Source organism: Pezoporus wallicus, unplaced genomic scaffold, assembly GCF_028554395.1.
Source record: "Pezoporus wallicus isolate ANWC-B61680 ecotype Strahan unplaced genomic scaffold, APGP_CSIRO_Pwel_v1 scaffold_6445, whole genome shotgun sequence".
Lineage (NCBI taxonomy): Eukaryota > Metazoa > Chordata > Aves > Psittaciformes > Psittacidae > Pezoporus > Pezoporus wallicus.
In genome coordinates this window covers 7,337,693-7,359,851 of record NW_026641753.1, presented here as the reverse complement: position 1 = coordinate 7,359,851, position 22,159 = coordinate 7,337,693, and the positions used below count along the sequence as shown (strand labels likewise).

The 22,159-nt window shown below is 36.5% G+C and overlaps 1 protein-coding gene across 2 annotated transcripts in view; it reads right to left on the bottom strand.

Moving 5' to 3' along the window:
* The window catches only part of DIAPH2 (diaphanous related formin 2), a 231,062-nt gene that overhangs the window by 105,792 nt on the left and 103,111 nt on the right, over positions 1-22,159 (bottom strand). For both annotated transcript variants that reach the window (XM_057425160.1, XM_057425159.1), the window contains exon 24: positions 13,574-13,698. In XM_057425160.1, the coding sequence (XP_057281143.1) occupies positions 13,574-13,698 (125 nt within the window). The remainder of the gene's footprint in view (positions 1-13,573; positions 13,699-22,159) is intronic.

Here is a 22,159-nt window from a genome sequence, read left to right as displayed (position 1 = left end):
GAATGCAAGAGATAGAGGTACACATACCACTTCACACCAGCATGTATGGGTTATGCATTCCACAATCTTACCTTGCCATCTTCAGCCTTTTTAACCTATAGCACAAACTTCAGTGTGATGCTGGTATGACGAGGGGGTAACTGATGGGAGTGCTAGAATAATACATATGAGGTGACAGGACAGAAGAAAGGCAAAGAGAGTCTTATAAAATTACAGAAGAACGTAAAGAATTCTCCAGTCCATTATTCCACTTTGTTAATGCTTTACAGGTCATCTTCCCGTACTTCTACAAAATTCCTAGATCTTTGCTTAGATCCTTCAAAGCCATGGATCACATTTTTGCCTGTGATCCCATACTGAAAAGTTTGAAAGGCAGCTGGTCCCTACAGACTTCATGCAGGTGTTTTTCCAGTACCTTTTACAACAGAAATCATCTAGATCTTAAACCAAAGTGCCACAAATAAGAATAGTTTAAAAGAATTTGAAACCCTACAGAGAGTGGTACTTGTAGCGTTTTCAAACTCAAATCTCTCCTATGTTTTAGGGTGGCACACAATTAATCATAATCACCATTCATGCATTAATTAGAAAGCAATGCAGAAGACATGATAGTCAAGAACACATCAAACAAAATGTTGCAAGAGTAATGGATTTCTAGCATAGCTTCCCTGGAGAACAATTAGATTAAAATCTCCTCAGATGAATAAGAACAAGAAAGAAAAGAGCTAAAATAAAGCCAGTACAAACAAAATGATTCTGCAAAATTTGTTTTGCATATTATATTCAAATTAATTAAGTGCGACTTTCAAATAACACAAAGCATTGACAAACCATGTTGTAACAGCATTAAAAAAATTAGATGTTGATACCTATTTCAGCAAAGCCACTGGGAAGGTAGCCACTCCTAGAAATATTACATTACCTTTGGAACACACAATGAGATGCCTTAAACAATAATTACAGCTTTGCGTGCCCTAAATCTTTCAGAGAAACTGCAACCACATCCACTTTCCCTTTGATCATGCAGTTTTTCCTGACTTCATCTGGATTTAATTATGAGAGGTATGTTTGAGCTGTCAGTGGTACCCTGCTTCAACAAGCTTTGCTCAGTAGATCTGATGGTTACTTCATCTAGATAAAGGTTCTTAGTAAAATGTGGAGAAGAAAAGAGAAGGGTCTCCTTATATTTCTAGCTTTCCTTTAATAAAGCCAAGTCAGAAACCCTCATTTTCTTGTTTGCAGAAATCTCAAAGAGTTCAGATCATGCAACGTTTCAAGAGCCCAGATGTACAAAATCAAGGAGGAAAAGCAATGATTTTGTTACCAGATAAAAGAGCATGGAATATATTTATTCTAATTGAGATTTGTTTAGTGCAAACAACTGTTGTAATGAAATGTTCACAAATTCAAGCACAAAAAGCAAGTGAAAAAATAACACTCATCTTCAGTCATCTTTGCACCTAAATAGTATTTTGAATACCAGCTGCATACTTAAAACCACACATCATATATGATCTGTGTGAAACGGTGCACGTCCTTTCCCTCCTCTTATCTCTCCACATATGGTTACATATTTTTGGCATCAATAACTTCCTTAGGCAATGATCTGCTTCGAACTCGCCACCATATGCACACAAACAGCCCTGCCCCAAATGATCAGGATTAAACAAGAAGTCAGGTAAGTGAAGTCATCCCACAAAACCATTCTATGGTTCAATGAAATTTCTATCTCAGCCAACAAACAGTTCAGGTTATTTCTTAGACAAATGTTCTAGTCAGACAGAAAAGCAAAGAGCATAATTACTGTGCAACCAAGATCTGTAATGGAAGTTTTCTATACTCAAGCACACTGCTTTAAGAACATGAGAACACCTTCCCAAGGACTTCCTTCCCCTCCAAAAAGTCTAGGGGTTTAATATCTCTTGGGGGAGCAGAGAAGGAGAGAGAGCAAAAGCAGTTCCATCAACACCAACAGCTTTGATAAGGCTATGTTTTATGCCAGTTTTCAATATCTAATACTGTAGCTCCAGGGATTTGGAGAGCGCACCCTCCCTTTAATTTCAGATTTTAAAGTAAGCATACACAGCAATTAGAAAATGGATCTCTAATGAACTGTCATTCCAATAGCACACAGTTCTCTACAAAAAGATCTTGCACTGATCTGGACAAATTGGTTTAAATATATATTTAAGGCTGAAAGCACAATTTCCCTCAGGCGATTACCCACAATCAAAAAACCTTTAGATTTCAATGTACTTAAATGGATTTTTGTTCATAATCTTTATTCTTCGGAATCTTCAAAACAAGCTTTTCCTCCTATCAAATTTTGATGTGTCTATGTAGATGATTATACAAATAATTTCTCTCACTCAGTAGCCAACATATACCCTAAAAAGGCATTTCAACAACTTTGTTAGACTTTTGGTCATCCCTGCATAGCATCTTCTCTCGATCTGACTCAGTACCAGTTTGCAGCACAATCCTAGATGAGCTCTTCCAGGTGTGGAACAGAACAGAGCTCCCTCATGTGGTACATCTACTTAATCTCAGGGATTAAACAAAAAACCCAGCACAAATCCATAGCTGAATGTCTGGATTTCCACAGATAACCCACTCAAATTTTTACTGTGTCAGTTACAGAATCCATGTTTTTCACTAAACACAAAAGAGAAAGATAAGCAATGTGAAGGTGTTAATTGCCACACAGTTCCTACCTGTTGCATATCATCACACTTCCTCATTTTTAACATTTTACAATTTCTTCTTTTATTCATACTAGAATAGAATTTACAGATTATTTGTATACTCCTGTTCACAGGATTCATAGGAGAGCCCAATATGAAAGAAATCCATGTTAGCTTATGTCCCTTCCTATCAGGCCTTTCCTTAAAAAGAAATGAAGACCTGAAGGGAGAAATACACTGTCAGAAAGTTGATAATCTGCTTTGTATAACACCTTTTTCATTTATAATGTTCCACAGCTCTTGTATTTTTAAATATTAACTTTATGAAAACTGTACCTTAGTCCAGACAAGTTAAAATTCAAAGGATCATTTTCCAAAGGGATTTGTCATTTCTTTTACTGATATCAAATCGTGGTAAAAGAAATGAACATTATGCATTAAAACATGATACATTATAAGGACATTTTCAAGTTCAATCCAAGTAATGATTTCACCTATATAAACCTGTAGTTACCATCTGGAACACAGTGAGCATTTTTAGTTTTAAGAAAGATTAATCAAAAATAAATGAGGAAAGAATATATAGTAATAAAGTGAAAAGCTCTCAAAAAAGAGAAAAGCTATGTGTGTTGAATCTGGCAGAACGACATTTTGCAGGTGACTCAATTGTTTCTGCATATACCTGAATGAAGAAGCAAGCAAGAAGGAAAGAGTCCTTTAACGAGCCACACAAAGGTAACAAAACCTGAGTGTCGACTGATCTGCATTTCCATCTGTGCTTGCTTCTTGATTTTTACCTTACAAAAAAGAGAAGGTAGTAAACAGGTTATCTATATTCCCATGCATGGTATCACACACTTTCTCAGTTATTCTCACACTACTAGGTCCTGATTAGTCTCCCAATTTATGCCCTTAAGGAATCCCATAGTCTGTGAGATTGATGTTGTTTCAAAGCAAATCAACAATTTTCACATAACTGCTCAAGCACTGAAACCATGTTTTACTAACATCTCTCTGTTGGCTTATATCATGTTTTGTTCACAGAAAAATGGAGTATCTCATGATGATTTATGAAAGCCTGGGTAGGATTCCTTTTGCAACAATGAACATAAAGATACTCAAATACAGGAATACAAAAAGGGAATAAAGCCAGTCACCAAGCAAAACCAGTTTTGTAAAACACTTATATTAGGACAAAAGTAAGCACCTGGAATCATGCCCAATTAGACTTAACCCGTTTAAAGTTTTCCAACTTCTATTTTACTGAGCAAAGCACAGACTGGATCAAATTAAACAATTACCATGAAATATCTGAACAGCATCTCTGTTATTTGATAGCACGTAATAAAAACAAACTAACAATTCTGTCGATGCATAGTACACCACAGAGGAAAATATAGCAGTTCAGTATACCTTAAGGAAAACTTCATACTTTGTATGATTAAATACACACACACACAAAACCATCCACATTTATTCCAGAAAGCTTCAGTATGCCTCATTGCAGTTGAGAAAGAGAGGTAGTAAAATAAAGGAGATGGCTTTAGATTTGCAAATACCAGTGTGCTCACTATGGTTCAAAATAAACCTGCTACTCCACATACAAGAATATAGGGGCTACAAGAAGCCCTCACAATTCCACAGTGGCTGTTCACGTTTACAGATTTAATGTAGAAGAGGGACTGACAGTTCCTTCCAATACTATTTCTCACATACCTCTTAGTATCACGTTTACTCAGAAGAAATAAAGCAGAGCATAGGAAGGTTAAAACCATGCTCAAACCTCCTTCACTCCTCAACCCTCTTTTGTCAAAGAAACAGTGTAAGGAAAATACGTTCATGTTATAACGTGTCCCAGTAGACAGACTGGACCTGACCAAGAAGGAATCTATAAAATGTCTTTTCTACAAGGTTAAACTCATCTTTAGTTGGAAATTCTCAATTCTACAAGGGCTACAGCTTAGTAACCATGGATGCTCAAAGCACATTAGTAAATGAATGAAAATAAAGTTTCATTTCAAACAACTAGTGTAAGAACCTGTACAGGCATTCTGAGCTAAGGATCATGACAGCATCATGACAAGTTGATTTTTTCCCAGTAATTCAGGAAAAAGATAATTTGGGAAAACAACTAGTAACACCACCATTTACTGTATTAAATAACAAACCAAACCCAAGCTGGTTTTCAGCTATGATCAGAAAAGGAGACTCATTCTATCAGGACAGTAAAATAACTTGCATTGCTTCAGCAATACAGTTTTCTATGTTAACCTGCTACAACGATTGACAGCTTTCATCTGGTGCCTATTACAGTAAACACGATGGGATAATGTGTTGCAGGTCTAGAATATTTACATGCAATAGTAACATGCTTATGTTATTTCAATGATGTCTCTTGACTTTCATGACAAATATCTACTTACACCAAATGTGGCACCAGTCATGCAAATATTTCAAAGCCATTTTAGTGGAGGATTAATTTATTTTATCTTTCAGGGTGAAAAATGAGCTAAGTGAAAGGATTAGTAAATGCCACAAGGCCACACTGATGTATCTCAGTGGGAATGAAATTGAATATCAACAGCTGTATCACGACTGTCACTGATCAACAGGATCTCCTAAAGAAAAATTAATAAATGACTTACACACTGTTTCTGTGTGATGCTGCTGTGCTACGCAGGACCGAGAGCTTCAGAATGTGTTTCTGATACTGTGCCTTGTAATTGCAGTAGGTCCTGACCATACTCCTGACCTGCTGATTATCTAATTGTTAAGCTAAAAAGGCTTGTCTGCACAAGCAGATCAGTTGATATGCTGGAGAGACACACTCTCGAAAGAGTAAGTAAACAACTTCAGTACATTTGAGCTCAACATCAAATAGCAGGCTCCCCCCTCCCATGTCCCCCATAGCTTAATAATGCCAATTGAATATACATAACTAAACATAGCACAAATTGCTTGTAATCTGATTTTGAACTTGGCAGGGTCAGTTCTTCAGTAGGATTTAAAAAGCTGAGATGCTCTGAGCTTGAACAATTAGCAATGCAAAAAATGGAAAAAGAAAACTGTTTATTCATTGATGTCCTGAATTTGCTCAAAAAGCATCCAGTTTGGAAACGCAGATTAAATGTGTGCACTAATTCTTCCTATCTTCTATCACAAGGCTTTCAGAAGTGGGATTTTGTGCCTATGCTGATGAAATACGTCAGACCTTCAGATATACTTCTAAGAATTACAAGCACAACCAGTTTAATCAAGCGTGTCTTGGCTGCTTTAGCATACCCATTTCGATATGCTGTGAGTGTTCAGAGACAAAAGGTTTTTAAATGTAAGCTCTCATAAAATGATACACCGCTGATTTCCAAAGTGCGTTTCAGTGGGGCTTTTTTCTTGCAATTGGGGGCACCACAAAATAATGCATATTTAGGGCATACACATTTGGTGGCTGTCAAACAGCCAAGCAACTCATTGAAATCCCAAATCTGGTACTCCAGTCACAAATTTAGCTTTCTTAGAGGTACATGAACTGAAGAACAGAGCGTCCTGGTGCAAGCTTTAATGTAAACCAACCACATGACTTTTTCTTCTTTGCTCATTATGTCTATCTAATGAAAATTAGACTAAAAAGCCTATAGAACGTGCAGAAAAAAAGGTAGAAGTTCTTAAAAGCATTTTAAGATCTCATTAATATTGACTTCAAATTGACCCAGGGAGCGGAGGTGGGAGGAAAAAGTGTATTCCTAGTACTTAAATGTACATTCTACTTCAAAAAGTTCCTTATAACATGAGCAAATTATATACTTGGGCATGAACTACGATAACAGAAATCCAGAGAACTTAACCATCAAACAGGAAAGAAAGTTGCCATTAGGCAAAAAAACAGGTCTACACATTAACCTATACAACTGCTATTCTAAAGAGACACAAGCAGGAAAAGAAGAGAAAGCAAAAAAACTCACACTCATATATGAAATGAATTGTCAAATAAAAGACGTACAGCATGGCAGAGCTTGTATTTACTGCTTAAAGCATTTTCCAGTTAAAAAATACCGAGAATGGCTTAAAAGGAAGGAAAACATGTTTGGAACTCTCAGGGTGTAGGTGGAAAGAAAAAGTTTGCATCCTTTTGTCATGTTGACATTTTCTTGCCACTCTCTAAACCTCATCGTTCTGCCCTTTATCTCAAACCCTGTTCATCATTCCCTCCACTGGCTACTTTCCATTCTCCTCTTGCTATATGGTCTTCCAAACATTCTCTAGCTGATAGCATTCTCACTTCCCTGTTATTTTACACATCTTACTAGAACAGAACAATGAACTGAAAGTGATCAGAAAAGAAGCCCAACAGAATCATGGCTTCAAAATTAATTCCATTCACATTCCCACTATGGCAGTTCTCAGCCTGTATGGGCTTGCAAGATTCAGAAGTCAAGTAAGAAATCAGCACAGAAAGAGCCATTGTATGGGGTGATTTTACATTTCATCTAACTTCGTATTTTTAGAGGGAAAGTGAAAGGGAAATTTCAACTGAAGAAAATAATTTATTGATCACTGTAGTTCCAATATACTGCACACAGAGAAGGTAAATGTAATGTCTCTCTTCACCAGGAAGGTAATACCTTGAAAGGCCTCTTTTCTTGACCTTGAAACTTGTATGCCACAAGTAAGTAAAAAGATATTGAAACAACAGAAGATACAGTTTAAACTCCATAAACTAAAAATTCATCAGCAAATAAACGATTGCTTTCTGTGCTGCCCCTTCAGGAGGCAGTGCAAAGTCTTCTTCTTCTTCCACTTATTATTTTAATTTAGAAAAATTAGGGCTATTTTAATTTAGAAAAACTAGGGCTTTTCTTATATTTTGCTAATAGAAAGTCAAATTAATCACAAGAAGCTTGTATTTGAAGATATAATTTAGCTCACACTTAGATGCAAACTACAAAAAGCACATATTCTTCACTGATACCAAAGAGAAGTCTCATTAAATGCTGCAGTACCAGCACTACTACCAGATGCTCATTAGAATTTGTTTATATATTAGGTAAGATCCTAAGGTTCCAACAAGTTCCTAATTGTTTCCTGGGTGCTAACAAAATTGACCATAGGATGGCCTCTGAAGAATCAAGTAAGTTCAAAACAGTTGAGTGCAACTCTAAGTAGTCCATCTTTCCCCAGTGGAAAAACAATTAAAGACTTTAAAGTTCCATTGTTTCAGCCTTTCCTCATTTACAAACAACATCAATTCAGGGTATTTTTTCTCTAGATTAGCAAGGAAGACTAACAGCTGATAGCTGAAAACAATTTTCAATTGCTTGATTACGCATTTAATCAAGTATTAATTTTTTCTGACCAAAGACTTTGAGAGAACAGCTAATGTTTTCATCTCTTCAACTTGGTAAATCACTCCTCTTTCATTTCCTCTACATTTGAAGGCGCATTTATATACAGTCATGCAAAAGATTGTTGATTCAAATGTAGGGCTACATAAAGTTCCCAGAAATTTCCCCTATTTGGGGTTATTTCTGAGAAGCCCCCAGTTATGAGCAATTCAGATATTAACGCACATTCTGATGCAGAAGTGAAGGCATTAGCTCATATCAAATAGTCTGAAAAACAAAAACAGGCTAAAAATGACATCTCAGAACACTCACAGTGAATTATTTTTCCATAACAAGCTAGGAGGAAATCCCAAGTGTTAACAGATGACAGGAGTGTTAATGCCATTAACATTCTTTCAGCGCTCCACGTCAGCGTGTAAACGTTGTCCTGCTGCTCAGTCACTCTGAAGGAAAACAGTTCACGATTCCCAGATGCTGAGATTCTGATTCAGAGGATATTTGTTTCTTCCCTAGCAGCCTGCTCTAAGAGATTCTGTGGTGCAGTGGTTCAGACAGGAGAATTATCAGTTGATGTTTAGTGCACATGCAATATCTAGCATTCCCAGTGCATAGAAGTCCCACGCACACTTCTCCCCAGATCCGTTCTTTACAATTGAAGTAGATCAAACAAAGAACTGAAAATCCCCTCCTATTTAGTTGTGAAACAATAGTTATTATTAGATAGAACTATGAGCAAAACATCTATCCAGTGAGAATATAGCCTTTCAGGAAGGCAGTTTTTTTAGTTCATAAAAAGGATTTGGTTATGAATGGTGTTCCTTTCTGAAAATTCAAATTAGTTCACAAATGGCTGTTTCCTATTTAATAATAAGATGAATACACTCTGCTTTGAAAGTCTTTTCTCTGCAGTAATTTTTATTCTTTCATTCATAGTTGCCTTAATTTTGCAATTCTTTAAAAATAAGCCTTTAATTCTTCACATGGATGCAATCAGTTAGAAAAGCACATTTATTGAGTTTGCACCAATAAAGGGTTGGCATCATTTATTGCTCTGGTAAGGAAAAGACTTTAACATGACTGGGCATGTTCATATCTTTTACTAGAGTAAATGATACAGCTGAAATACAGAAAAGCTATATAAAATCTTCAATTAAGGATATACTAGCAGATTTAGGAGACATTATATAGATTTACGTAACATTGGTCACAAATTATAATGATCCAAAAGCAACTCAGCAGAAAGCCCTTCTCTCCAACTGGCAGGATAACGAAAAGCACAAACCCAATGCCCTGTGGCCAAAGAGCCCTAAGGCTGCCTGACTTATCCCTTCTCCTCAGAACCAAGCTCAAAGCTCCTGCCTGTTTTCTAGAAGAATAAACCTTTGTCACTGAGGGGGGTGTGCACACGTTGGGATGGATGAAGAGCTGGGATTATTATTTATGTATCTATAGTTCTAAATCAAGATTAATCAATAAATTAACTCCAAACAACTTGCTCTCTGAAACAGCTTCTCATTCTGATGTCCCTAATCTTTCATAATAACATTTAAAGTTAAACCCCATTAATCTGAGTATCTTCCTCAATCCCCAGCTAGACACTCAAGTTTTAACATCACTGAAAAGAAAGCAGCCTATACCCCTACGGCAAGTATGAGTTTTCCACTTTAAAGAAATCTTCCATTAGAGGCACAAGCACTGAAATAAAACAAGGAGTGAAAGCAACATTTGTCATAGTCTGTAATTACTTTTCTAAACTGTTGAATCAGACTCCCCAGTGCTGCATGAAGCTGGGCTAATTATAAAAGAAACCTCTCTCATTGAAAGTTAAATTATTTACAATTTGATCTTCAAGTAACTACAACTGGAGCCAAGGAGCAGCTGATGAAAAAGTTGTCTCAAGAATCACGCATCAGTTACTTAATACAGCATGAAATTCACAGGAAGAATATTTTAACCTTTTTCTTTGTTGTTTTTCTCTTTTCCTGTTCAACCACAGTGTATTCTCCTTTCTGTTGCAGCACAGCGGTAACCTTCATTTTGAACTGAACTACTTCTGGTGGCCACCATACAGTTCAGCTTCATGATCCCAATGACTTCAAAGTGCTGCAACCATTCCTTAAAACTTATGCAATTACTTGGGCAATCACAATCCAATTTAAAGCCTGACAACAAAACAGCAACCATAAAAATAATTCCAGAACCCCATAGAAGTATTTGCATAACTCAGAAAGTCCACAGCATTCATTACAAGGAACATAAGATTCAAGATGAAGTACTGTTTCCCAGCAAACAGTGATCATGAAAGTATGAACTGCGTTATTAATCGAACACAAAGCTCCTCTGCAATGATGGTGGCAGGGACAGATTTTTGATACAGAAAAGAGAAAAATAATACATTTTTTACTCCTCATGCCTATGAAGCTACAAAATAACTGAAATATTTTGTATTTCATTTTAAAATCTATTTAGTTGAAGTCTATTTAAGTCTAATTGGTTGTAATCAGTATTTCAAATACATATAAAAAAAAAACCCACACATAAAGATTGGGAACAAAAAGTCCTTAAGTAAAGAAGTGAATCCATTTTGTTACTGCAGATAATTCAAGTAACCTGACCACAGCAGAAATATTCTCCCACAGAGAAAAAGAGATCTATTAAGAAATGGGTCCAAAAAACTTGAGCAGTTCTTAAAGTGTCATAGTGGCTAGCAACTGAAACACAAGGAGCCAAACCAGCATCCTTATGTGTATTTTGAGAAGAAAATCATTGGTACAACCTATTAGATATGTAGAAATTATACTGATTGAATTTTGAAACTCAAGACTGTATACTGACATAAAATAGATGCTTCTGGTTAAAAAGAAGCTATAAAGTTGATGGTGGTGTTACTTGTTGAGATGATTCTATTTTATTCTCAAAATCAAATCAGATGGTCATACTATACCTTAATAACCAACCTACAGACACACCACCTGAATTTCTTCTATTATATTCATTGAACCTTATGATCAGAAATAGAAAAAGCACTCTTAAGCAGGAAGACATACTGACTGCATTCCAGAACCAATTCACACGAGTATCTGCAGAGCTCTAAAGGAAATGATGTAAACCTGAATGTACTCATGTGGTCAAATGATTTCATTTAGTTGCCTATAGTTTCATTTTAAATATAAACTCTTCATCTAACATGAACCCATTTTCCTCAGTTTGTAACTAATAAAAATGTTTTCAAATACCCTTTTGATGTGTATCAAGTTAGATGGCTGCAGTCAAAACTACATGAATTGAATTCTGACAGCTTTAATTCAAAGTTTTTTGATCAGTGTGGCATATTTACCTAAGGATATTACTTTTGCAATCTCCTGCAGTTTTTTAAGCAGATTGTGGAATAGTAACACACTATTCTTCCCGTCTTTGTGCTTAATTCCTAAAGTAGTTTTCAGTTATTTTTAAGCATTCAGGAGTTTCATCATCAGTAATATGCATAAAGATGAAAAATTGTATGCACAATTAAATAAGAAAAACTGATTAAGTGAAATCACAAATTGTACTGCTTAGGAATACTGCAAGGAAAAATCCCTAGATCCAAACGGAAGGACTTACTTCTATTCAACTTTTTGTCTCTCACAATAACAGGAACATATTTAATAAAAAAGTTTAAAAGAACACCAAAACAAATAATTTCTTTCATAGTATTTGTGTCTATATTATTGGACAAAGCCTTGAGAGAGATGGTTCAGTGTGAGGTGTCCCTGCCTATGGCAGGGGGGGTGGAACTTTATGATCTTAAGGTCCTTTCCAACCCTAACGATTCTATGATTCTATGATAATACTAATTCATTTGATTATTGAGAATTAATATCATGAATGACATTCTCATTGTAACTGATCTCCTGCCGTAGGACAACACCAAGCCATGTCTCTTTAATATTGCTGAAGAAAGTCTCACCCACAGTTAGTGGTAAACAGCTTTGTTAATTAGCAGGAAAGGGAAAAAGAAATTAAGCCTTTAATTATGGTAGAATTCCTGCATCCTAAATCTCTGTACTGAGAGATGATTTATGTTCAGGCACATCTCAAATTTTCTGAAACACTCAAGGAGTTAGAGAAATGTTCAGCTTGAGAACCTTTAGTTTCTAAACTCAGTATGTGCTATCGGTTCTTCAAGAAGCTGATGGAAACAACAAGTAATACATACTGAAGTCTAATACACGAGAGTAGAAAACTTAAACTACTCAATGATAAGCAGAAATAAATTTCATCACTTGATATGACTGGTGGTGACTTTCTAAAAACAAACAGCACCATTTATCAGGTCATCTATTAATCATGAAAATATCTATCCTTCAGCATAATCAGTTCATTTCTTAGGGCTTATCTATTGTCAAGCCACCAAATTCACTAATATGATAAAAGCTGGCAGACACCTAGGGTTCAGGGTGCCTATTTTAATAACCAGGAATTGGCAATCTGGCTGGGACATCAATGTAGGTGTACTGAAACAAGGCTGCCCAGGAGACCTTCAACAGTTAATTGTCAAAAAATCCATAGGATCTTCTTATTTTTGCCAATATAAAAGCATTAATACCGTTGTTTTTTCACTTTTGCCTTGTCGGACAACCTTTCTTCTCTAAGAAGCTCAGGCAATAAAAACCGCAACACAGAAGAAAGTAAACGTTACCTGCTTCACTCTTTTTCCTCATCAAATCACTTGAACGATCCCAATCATTTTTAGAAGCACAGTAAATACATAGATAGCAAAACAACAAATGGCAAAGCATTTAACTCAACAGAAGTGAAAAATAATGTATATAACCTCTAAAATGGAGCTGTCAAGCTCTATGAGAAATCATGGCTGCAAAAGCATTTCAAGGTGTTGGTTTCATTTATGAGCAAAAGTGGGACTTACTTGACAGTATTCAGCCTACGCGGATGACGACAAGGCAAAGGACAATTACAAGGCAGTACTATAAGATTTTCTGATGTGAATGTATGTCACAGGAATAATAAGCTTTTTTTTTAATAGCAGAACTGATAAATGTGATTATTAGCAAGTCTCTTAACCTTGAAAATAAGACAAGGTGGAAGAGAACATGTAAGTAACAAGAGACAATTTTCCACTTAGTCACGAATTGTCTTCCTTCAGATACTTTTCCACAGTCTTGTCAGAAACTTCAAATAAATCCATATAGAGAATGTATTCAGTACCTTCTAGTGAATCTCTGTCACTGAACCCATTCAGATAGTTAATCCCGCTAGAACTTACTTTCCAAATAGACAACAGTTAGAAGAATCTCTTTATTACATCTACCCACTAAACGTGATGAGCAGTTATAAATGGCTCTGGACGCCAATCCCCTCTTCATTTTCCTTTGATAAACCCACAAACCCATGACATATGACTGACATTCAACATGTTCTGTTACGCCCTTCTCAGCACTAGAAAAAAGCTTGGATGCAAAGAGCTAAAACTTATTTTCAAGTGCTGTAAATACTTATCCATGCAATCAAAATGTTCAGCTCACCAACGAAGACATGCAAAAAGGATATGCTCATCTTCTCCACAAACTTATCATTTTCATCTTGTGTTTTAGGGAAATTCTTGATGTCATTTTCTAGGCGCTGGATCTGATGGTTCATTGAATCAAGGTTGCTCTTCAGAGTTTGGGCTGAAACTAAGGAAAAAATGACAATGAGGAAAAAGCTTCCACAGCCCAGAAAGGCTGCCATCATAAAGGGAAAAAACAATGTCAGCATAAATAGGAGAACAATTCCATTAAGTAGACTCACATTTTTCTGAATTACTGCTCATAAAAATCCCACTCTTAAAAATTGAGTGAAAACCTCTCATGTAATATACCAAATCATTATATTTTAATGTTGAAATGTCACCACTTAAATCTAGCATTAGTTCAAATGATTCCACTTCTATTTAAATTTACTGGTAAAAATTCTAATATTTCATTCTTCTAAATCTAATACAAAGATTAAAAAGTAACTGAGCTTCAGAGAGATTTTACCTAATTAGTGCATGTACTTGGTTAAATGAGTGATCTTATTAACTCATGCACTCTGTTACAGAAATTATTTAAGGCAGAGACATGGAGAAAAGATCAAATAGTTTTCTTCTATTGAAATTAACTAATTTCTAGAAACCAACAGCTGTGAAACCTTCTGCTCACCTTAAAGGTAGGTCTGAATAATAAAAGCTACTGATAAGCAAAAAAAGAAAGGAAAGACTCACAGTACAACACCAAGAAACCTCTAAAGAGACTCTGCTTACTGTTGTGCTATTCCATGTAAACCTATGTTTCTGTAATTTGTAGTAAGCAACCACTAATCGACACATCATGAGAGAAATCTCCACTGGAAATCATGGCAAGGCAGTTTTGAAGGGGAAGCAATACTACACAACAGTGCAATTCTAGACCTTGATGAAAAGTGACAGAGAAGCCCTGGGCACGCTGTAATATTAAAACAACCCGAACCTGTAATATTGACTTTCGTGACATGATCCATACAGTCCACTTATCATTCTCAATTTAATCATAAAGAGCAGTTTGACAAGCACTTCCTCTCAATCTAAAGATTCATTTTAGAGCCAAGTCCCAGTTTCTGCTCCTTGTCTCCTCTTACACAGGTTACAAATATGAGCTTCTAAGACCAAGCCGACAATCTCAACACCACCTTTCCCCAAAGAGCTCAGTAACATTTGCATCATTAGTTTGTTCCTCCTCTAACTGAGTACACAATATTTCAAGTATGCTTTGTTTCGGAGCTGACTTATGCCCTACAATTACTTAATCTTTAGTGACAGTACATATAATCCTGGTCAATTCTTAAAAAGACAGGGCTACAAACAACTTCTGATGTGTGAAACCAGAGGGGAGAACATCCAGCCCATTATCTACCTTTCAGTAATCACTGACTGCAGGCAGCTGCTCTCCAAAACTAATGCTGGAGTTGTACGTCCCAGCTAAGCCAAGGATTCCTTGCGTACTCAAGATAAGCACACAACTTCTTTCTAAAGGGGCTTTCACGTTTTATTATCTTCCAATGGTGATTGGAAAGTTGCAGATTATGTTCAAAGGAATCGTTTATTTTCTTACTGTCTTGTACTTTAAAAACCTGCACTGGGACTATGTGAGATTAAACAGGAGCAGGCATTTGATTCAAGATGGCTTGAAAAGGAATAAAACAGTAAATAGGAAATAAGAATCCTAAAAAGAAGGAAGCTGTTCCCAGAGCAAAATCAATTCTGTATTTTTGGTAAGTAATGGTTCATATCAGCCATAACAATGATGTAACTTGTCACAAGCACATTCAAATACCTAAGGCACCAATACAGCTCTCTATTACAGTCATAATCTTGATTTTATTTTCAATTTCATCTTTTCTATTGGGTACCAATTACTAACTAATCATGCAATCTTAGACTTATAATGAAACAGCTTTTTAAGCTTAACTCAACCGGGGTGGAGGAGTAATCAATCTATACTGAGCACAGTATCCTTGTAGCTATTAATGTAACGTACAAGAGTTAACTTGAAATCAACCAGCAAAGCAATTTAAATAATAAACATTGTCAAAGCTTCTAGGTTATGGCTACATTAGTTTAATCACTTGATATTATTGTCAGAAATGGAGCACACATTTTTGCTTCAACTGGAAAACTTGAATTACTGAAATATTTTTATAGGCTGTTATGTGGCTGGAAAGGGAGACAAACAGCACCGAAGTAAAATCCTAGAACTGAGAAATAAATTAGTAGAAAGCAAATGGCAATTTGGGTGCTAAGAAGAATAGCAGCTTCTATGGCATTTCCCAAGTAAATAGGCAACATAAGAGAGAAAGTGTAACTGTTTTCAGCTATTTTGAAATATTTAAATGCATGACCACTTAGCAAGAGCAGTTTATTTCCGTTTGAAATGTAAAGTGTAAAGGAATTCAGCAAGCAATGACAAAGGAGAATTTTTAGTGTCTGTTATTAATATGGAAGAGAAGTATTTTCAGTAACTTTATTTTATAAAACTAAGTTTTAAAACAGTTCAGACGAGGTGCCCCTGACTTTGACAGTACAAAGGAACTCCATCTAAGCAAGACGACTGCATTCGAAAACTCTTCTTCTCATAACTAACTTCTGTATTCCCACTGAATTACCAAAAAACCACTGTGGAATAGGCATTTTCATTCACTTCATTTTCATTTTCCCAGATAAATCCACAAGTTCTGTTCAAACAATTTATAAAGTTATTGTTCTGCAAGACAAACTTAAGAAGACTATGTAACAAGATATATATATATACACACACACACTATAATATCTGCATTTCCTCCCATGAACTGTTTTATTAGAGATTTAGTACTTCAGTAATGTGAAGATGAGGCACTGTGGATACTTTTTAGTCCTTCAGGGGAAATGGTGCAAATTTATAAAAAGTCTGGAAAGATTTAAATTTATGAATGCACAAAATCTGCTTGCCACAAAATGCCATTTCTTTGAAACTATTCCATAAACGCACGTACTGAACACTATACTCCTCACAGCTCATGACAAGGCAAACGCTTGTTGTCCACCTTCAATCTGCCCATCGTTCCACATGAAAATTAGGCATCCTGGTAGAACTAACCTGAAAATCTACATGAAATTCGGTCTTCAGTGACACGCAAGCACTCTCAAGGCTATTACTGGGAAAGACTCTCTGTAGCAGCAATGGCAATTTAATGTTGCAGCAGGAGAGCACAACCACATAAATCCAGTGCACAAGTATCTCATTTCAAGATAGCAACAACAAGACAAATACTTAAAACTAGTAAAATGATGGGGGGGGGGAGGGAACCCAGGACAGACTGGTTTGGGTTGAAAGAGACCTTAAAGCTCACCCACTTCCAAGACCATACCACAGGTAGGGACACCTTTCACTAAAGCAGGTTGCTCCAAGCCCTATCCAACCTGGCCCTGAACATTGCTAAAGATGGGGCAGCCACAGCTTCTCTGGGCAACCTATCACCTTTCTATAATATCTTTCTTCCTTTTACTATTTTCCCTATATTAATTCCTCCTTTGTAAAAAAAATAAATCCCATCCACTTATTTTGGAGAAAGCAGTTGCACAGACTGCACGCTGCGGAAGGCTTAGTGAATGTCTGGTAGACCACTTGAGTCCTAGCAAAATGCTACAAGCAGTTAATCTCATGTTAATGTCAAATGCTAGCTAGTCCCCACAGTCAAGCTAAGCATTTTATATGTACAGTAATACAGTGACAGTACCACAGGACAGCCTAATCCTCTCTAAAGTAAGAGTGCGTCAGACTGAGTCCTCCCCTATAATGAGGCAAAATGATACATTTTGATTAGGTGCAGTGTCTCTTGCATAATAAATTTAAAGAGTCTCTGATCACAAAGCAGAACACAGACGTCCACAGCCACACTTAGTAAAAACCCTAGTGAGAGCCAGTGATATGAATTAAGCATGTTCAGTAAGCAAAAGCGAGCCTATGTGAAGCAAATGAACCAGTGGATTTGTAAGTCTAGACAGTATTTGTACCGTAACTGTGTTCCAAGCATAGTAATGATTATTTATTTCTTATTGCCTGAGGGCAGGTGGAAGTAAGTCTTTGACAAAAGTATGAAAAACAGCCTGAGGGGAAATGGGTGAGCAAGTCCCTAATCTGCAGGAATTACAGTCATTGATTACTCAAATCATAGCACTAAGTTTATATTTATTAAGATAATAAATGTTCTGTTGGATTTAGGTGAATGGTGATGCTGCAGTCTGCTTGAGGATTCGGTGTATCTCAGAGTATGCCACTATATTGTGTGTGGGTATATATATGGACATATACTGTCATAAATAGACCTCACAGGTATACATATGTATGAATACATTTATATATGTATTTTTATGTGTGATACAGGTGTATCTTATGTATAACTCATAGGTATGTGTGTCTATACATGTACATACATTTACAGGTACATACATGCATACACATATGTGTGATATATAGTATAATATGCCTGTGTCACACAAAACAACCTATACTTGAGGCTTCTGGGTTGAACAGCTTCAGATGTGAAAGCAGCACAGCTCCCTTAACATGCTATTTCTCAAGTAATTAACATGTCACTGTTCATTCTAGAAATCCTTCATAACCCAGCTATCCTGTGTCCTGGACACAAGCTATGATCTATCACTGTCATATTTTGATATACAGATAAACCACTGTGCTAATAAAGGTACATCCAGCATTGGAAGAATGCTTCTGAAAAGCATGGTATACACGGCTTTGATCATCGTTCCTCCTGAATATCAGAGAGGGAAAAAGCAATGGAGTGACCATGTGCAGTATTTCCTTTATCAGAAACAAGTAGCTGTGAAGCGTGGTAGACCTAGAACAAGCTTCAACAATAAAAATAACTTAATACTGAAATATTTTTGCCAGGTAAGACACTCAACTCAATCATTAGAAATTCTAAGGAAGATATTAGATCAACAGTCAAGACAGGTGGGATCAAACTCTTAGGATTACATCCACCCACAGATACTACTGATAACAAGCAAATGCTCCAATTTCTAGATATACATCCCGTGTTTTTAACAGAACTTAGGCAGAAGTAAAGGATTACAGTTGAGTACATTCTTAGGCCAACAGTGTCTAAATTTCAAAGCAACACTCCAACTACAGTGAAAGAAATGGTATCAAGTTCATAACCTCTTAAGTTCATAACCTCTAAAGAAATGTTGGAAATGCTTAGAGGTGGAGGTCCAAACACCTTGGGATGAAAGGTTAAAAACCAACGTATTTAACTAGCTAGGGCACATCGCCACCCTCTTGTTCCAAAAATGGGTAAGCTTTCTGCCACAAACTACTCGTGCTCAACAATCAAAACACAATTTGCATGCCTAGATTTCACTCATCAGCAGTCTCTGCATTTTAGCTGCCTTATCACATACATCTTACATGTAAAGGGAGCTCATGACCCAGCTATGATTTAGCATTTCAAACATCTACTGTAACATTACTATCTTAAACAAAGATAAAGCAATTGTGCATTGATTCTATTGTTCTTTCCATTTGCTAGCAAAGGTGAACCACAATTTCAAGATAAGAGCACTCAGTAACAAGTCCAGCCCCAAGCAGCTCTTAGCTTTAGAGTTTAATGAGAGATTCAGTCTAGGACACTAATTATCTTTCAGTCCGAGATGATGCTTAATGAGACATTTATGTGCAGCAGCTCTAGACTGCAATATTGTTCTTCATCTACAGAGAGAAAGGAAGGAGACTCACCAATACTAATCCAAAACAATCTTAACCGGATCCAGACTTAAAATCAATGCAGCACAAATGTATATATGACTTTATCACATCTTATCACAAAAAGAAAATAGATATAGGTGATACCATTTAAGAAAAGGATGATGTTTTTTAAACACCCATTTGGAAAAGAACTACACGACACAAGGTAAAACATTAAACCCACTATTTTGGGTACAAACTATGAACAAATTCTCAGCTTCTCAGAACAACAAGAGCAGCCATCTACAGTGAGGAAAGTGAATTTGAATACTGCACACACTGAAGTGCAAATGCATTATCAAGTTTGCCTTGACAAGTGAGATAGTGGGGGAAGGAGAAAAACATTGCCTGTTAGGCTAAAACCAGAGCATCATGAGCAGCGTGTCTTCTCCTTCTCCCCACTGGAGCTGAGGAAATTACAGACAGTGTTCATAATCCTGAAACACTCATATCCACAGAGCAAAAAGAGAAGTTTCTGTGGGTAGCTTATGTTTAATATCAACAGATATTAACTGTAGAACTGTACTCTGGTTTAAGGAATAAAACTACTTATCTCAGTTCCAATAATTATGTGCTTATGTATAAGTCTTAAGAATAAAAGAGTAATTCTGATGCACATAATACAGCTTATTAGGACATTAAGAATTGATTATAACTGACAAACAGTGCACTAGGAGCCCAAAATGCATTGTCATTATCACTATCGACATAAGCCAGTTGTTAAAACTCCTTTGCACAGCACCAAGTCATTGATCTCTTAAGTCATATATCAGAACATGAAATCCCTGGCTCTGGACAGCTTGTATTATCCAACTTATTATCAACTCAATATTTTTTACTACTCAAGATTAAATTAATTTTCAATAAAAAAAAACCATAGTTTCCTGAAAAAAGAAAGCACTCTGAGCTCTAAGAGTTCTTTTGGCTGAATCCTGACAAGTGCTGTGCTATCTTCACGACCTGCACAAACTCTGTGTGTGCCAACCTCCTATTGCGTCTGATCCCTCCTGGCAATACCAGCCCTTCAGCTAACTTTTCAGGTTTATGCCCCTGAGTAAACTCAACAATAGCACACTGTAGAATAGCTTTACTAGTTGAATGTGAACTGACTTTTCACACTACAAATAAAATCTTTTAGAGTGCAGAATCATAACCAGTAGTATTAGAACCAATGAGTGAGAACAGCACTGTGCTCAGTGGCATTCTTCAGGCTAAATGGGTATCTTCTCCACAGAACTCCAGCAACTCACCTTACTTTGATGTTAATTTAATTATAAATGTATTTCAAGATTTCAAAAGTTAGTTCTGAAAACAGCTTGTAATTACAACATCAGTGCCTGCTACGTGAACATACTGAAGCAAAACTGCCTGGCAAAAGGATAAAGCAAATTGCAAGCAATGCAAAGGAAACAAACAACCGGACTTTTAAGTTCTACCAATCACATCCAGATTTGGAAGTGTTAACTGAACTTGTTAAATTTTGCTATGCTTATTTTAAAAGCCCATATTTTGCACCATCACTACTTCTCCATGCCCACCTTTGCTTGGTTTGTGTATCAAACTGAAAGGTGTCTGCACGCTGTCGCTCACTGTGAAGCAGTTGTAACACAATGCCTTCAGTGGTACACGTGCAAATATCACAGAAAGTAAGGAGTACAAAGAAAGAGAAGGAGCAAAGCTTTTGTAACAACCTATCTGCTGTGACTCAAAACTCAGAGAAGGCGTTGAGCAACTTCATCCAACAGACCAGCCCTGAGGCTCTCAACTTGCAACAGGAGTTTGGTCTCATTAACTGAGGTGCCAGCCAGATGTGTAATAGCCTTTCTTACCTCAATAAAAGTGCAAATTCAAGAACAGAGAGGAGGAAAAGAAAGTAGTGATGTTCTGCAGCTTTCACCACTCTCTAGTGGCTTGTACTAAGGAATCCTAAATGGATTACATAATTTTAGAAGTCATTTAAAGCAGTCTTCAACTCCAAAATGGTTTAACTACAGCCAGAAATCCTTAAATACTTTCATTTCTTCAATAAGCAACAACCCATGAGAGTCATTTGGACTATTCTTTAATTTTGCCCTTGATATTTAAACTTCAGGGAGGGAAGAGGATCCTTAAAACACGTGCCATAGAAAACAGATTTGTTTAATGTAGGATCCAAACTGTAACTTCAAAATGTGGCTTGAGGATTCAGAGCTACAACAATTTTACATACACACTAGAAGACAGACACTAAATAAAGCCTCAAAATCTTCACAGGCTGGGAATATTTAGTAAGCAATTTTGCAGAGGAAAAGGCAATCCAGAACCCCACTGAGCCTCCAACAGATCTCTTCCAGAAACTGCAGCTTGGAACTATCACAAACACTATGTGTGAAGTTTTTCCTTCCCTCCCTTCCTCACTGACACTTGTCAATGAAGGAGAACACATCTGTGGAAAAAACTTTTAATGAGGTGATGCATAAACTACCACTGATATGCTGATGCTATATGCAAATACAGGAGTGTTACCAGAGGGAAAAACTCTTCAAGTATTTGATGTACCTGACTGTGTGTTTACTACATTTAGAAAAACACATTGAGAGAGTTTCTGACATTTCAATATTGCAGTTTATGTGAATGAAAAGAATGACAGAAGTCACCAAACAGGGCAAGATTGACTTGTGATTATGATGCAAAATGCCAACTTCAGATTCTATTATAAGAGAGAAGAGTCACAGATGCAGGCATTAAATTCCTCATGCCAGAAGTCATTGTCTATTTTATACCCATTAATGTGCCAGATTGGACAAAATCTGTTTCAGCAATTTAAACACTGCAAGGTGGAAGATACTGCAGATCT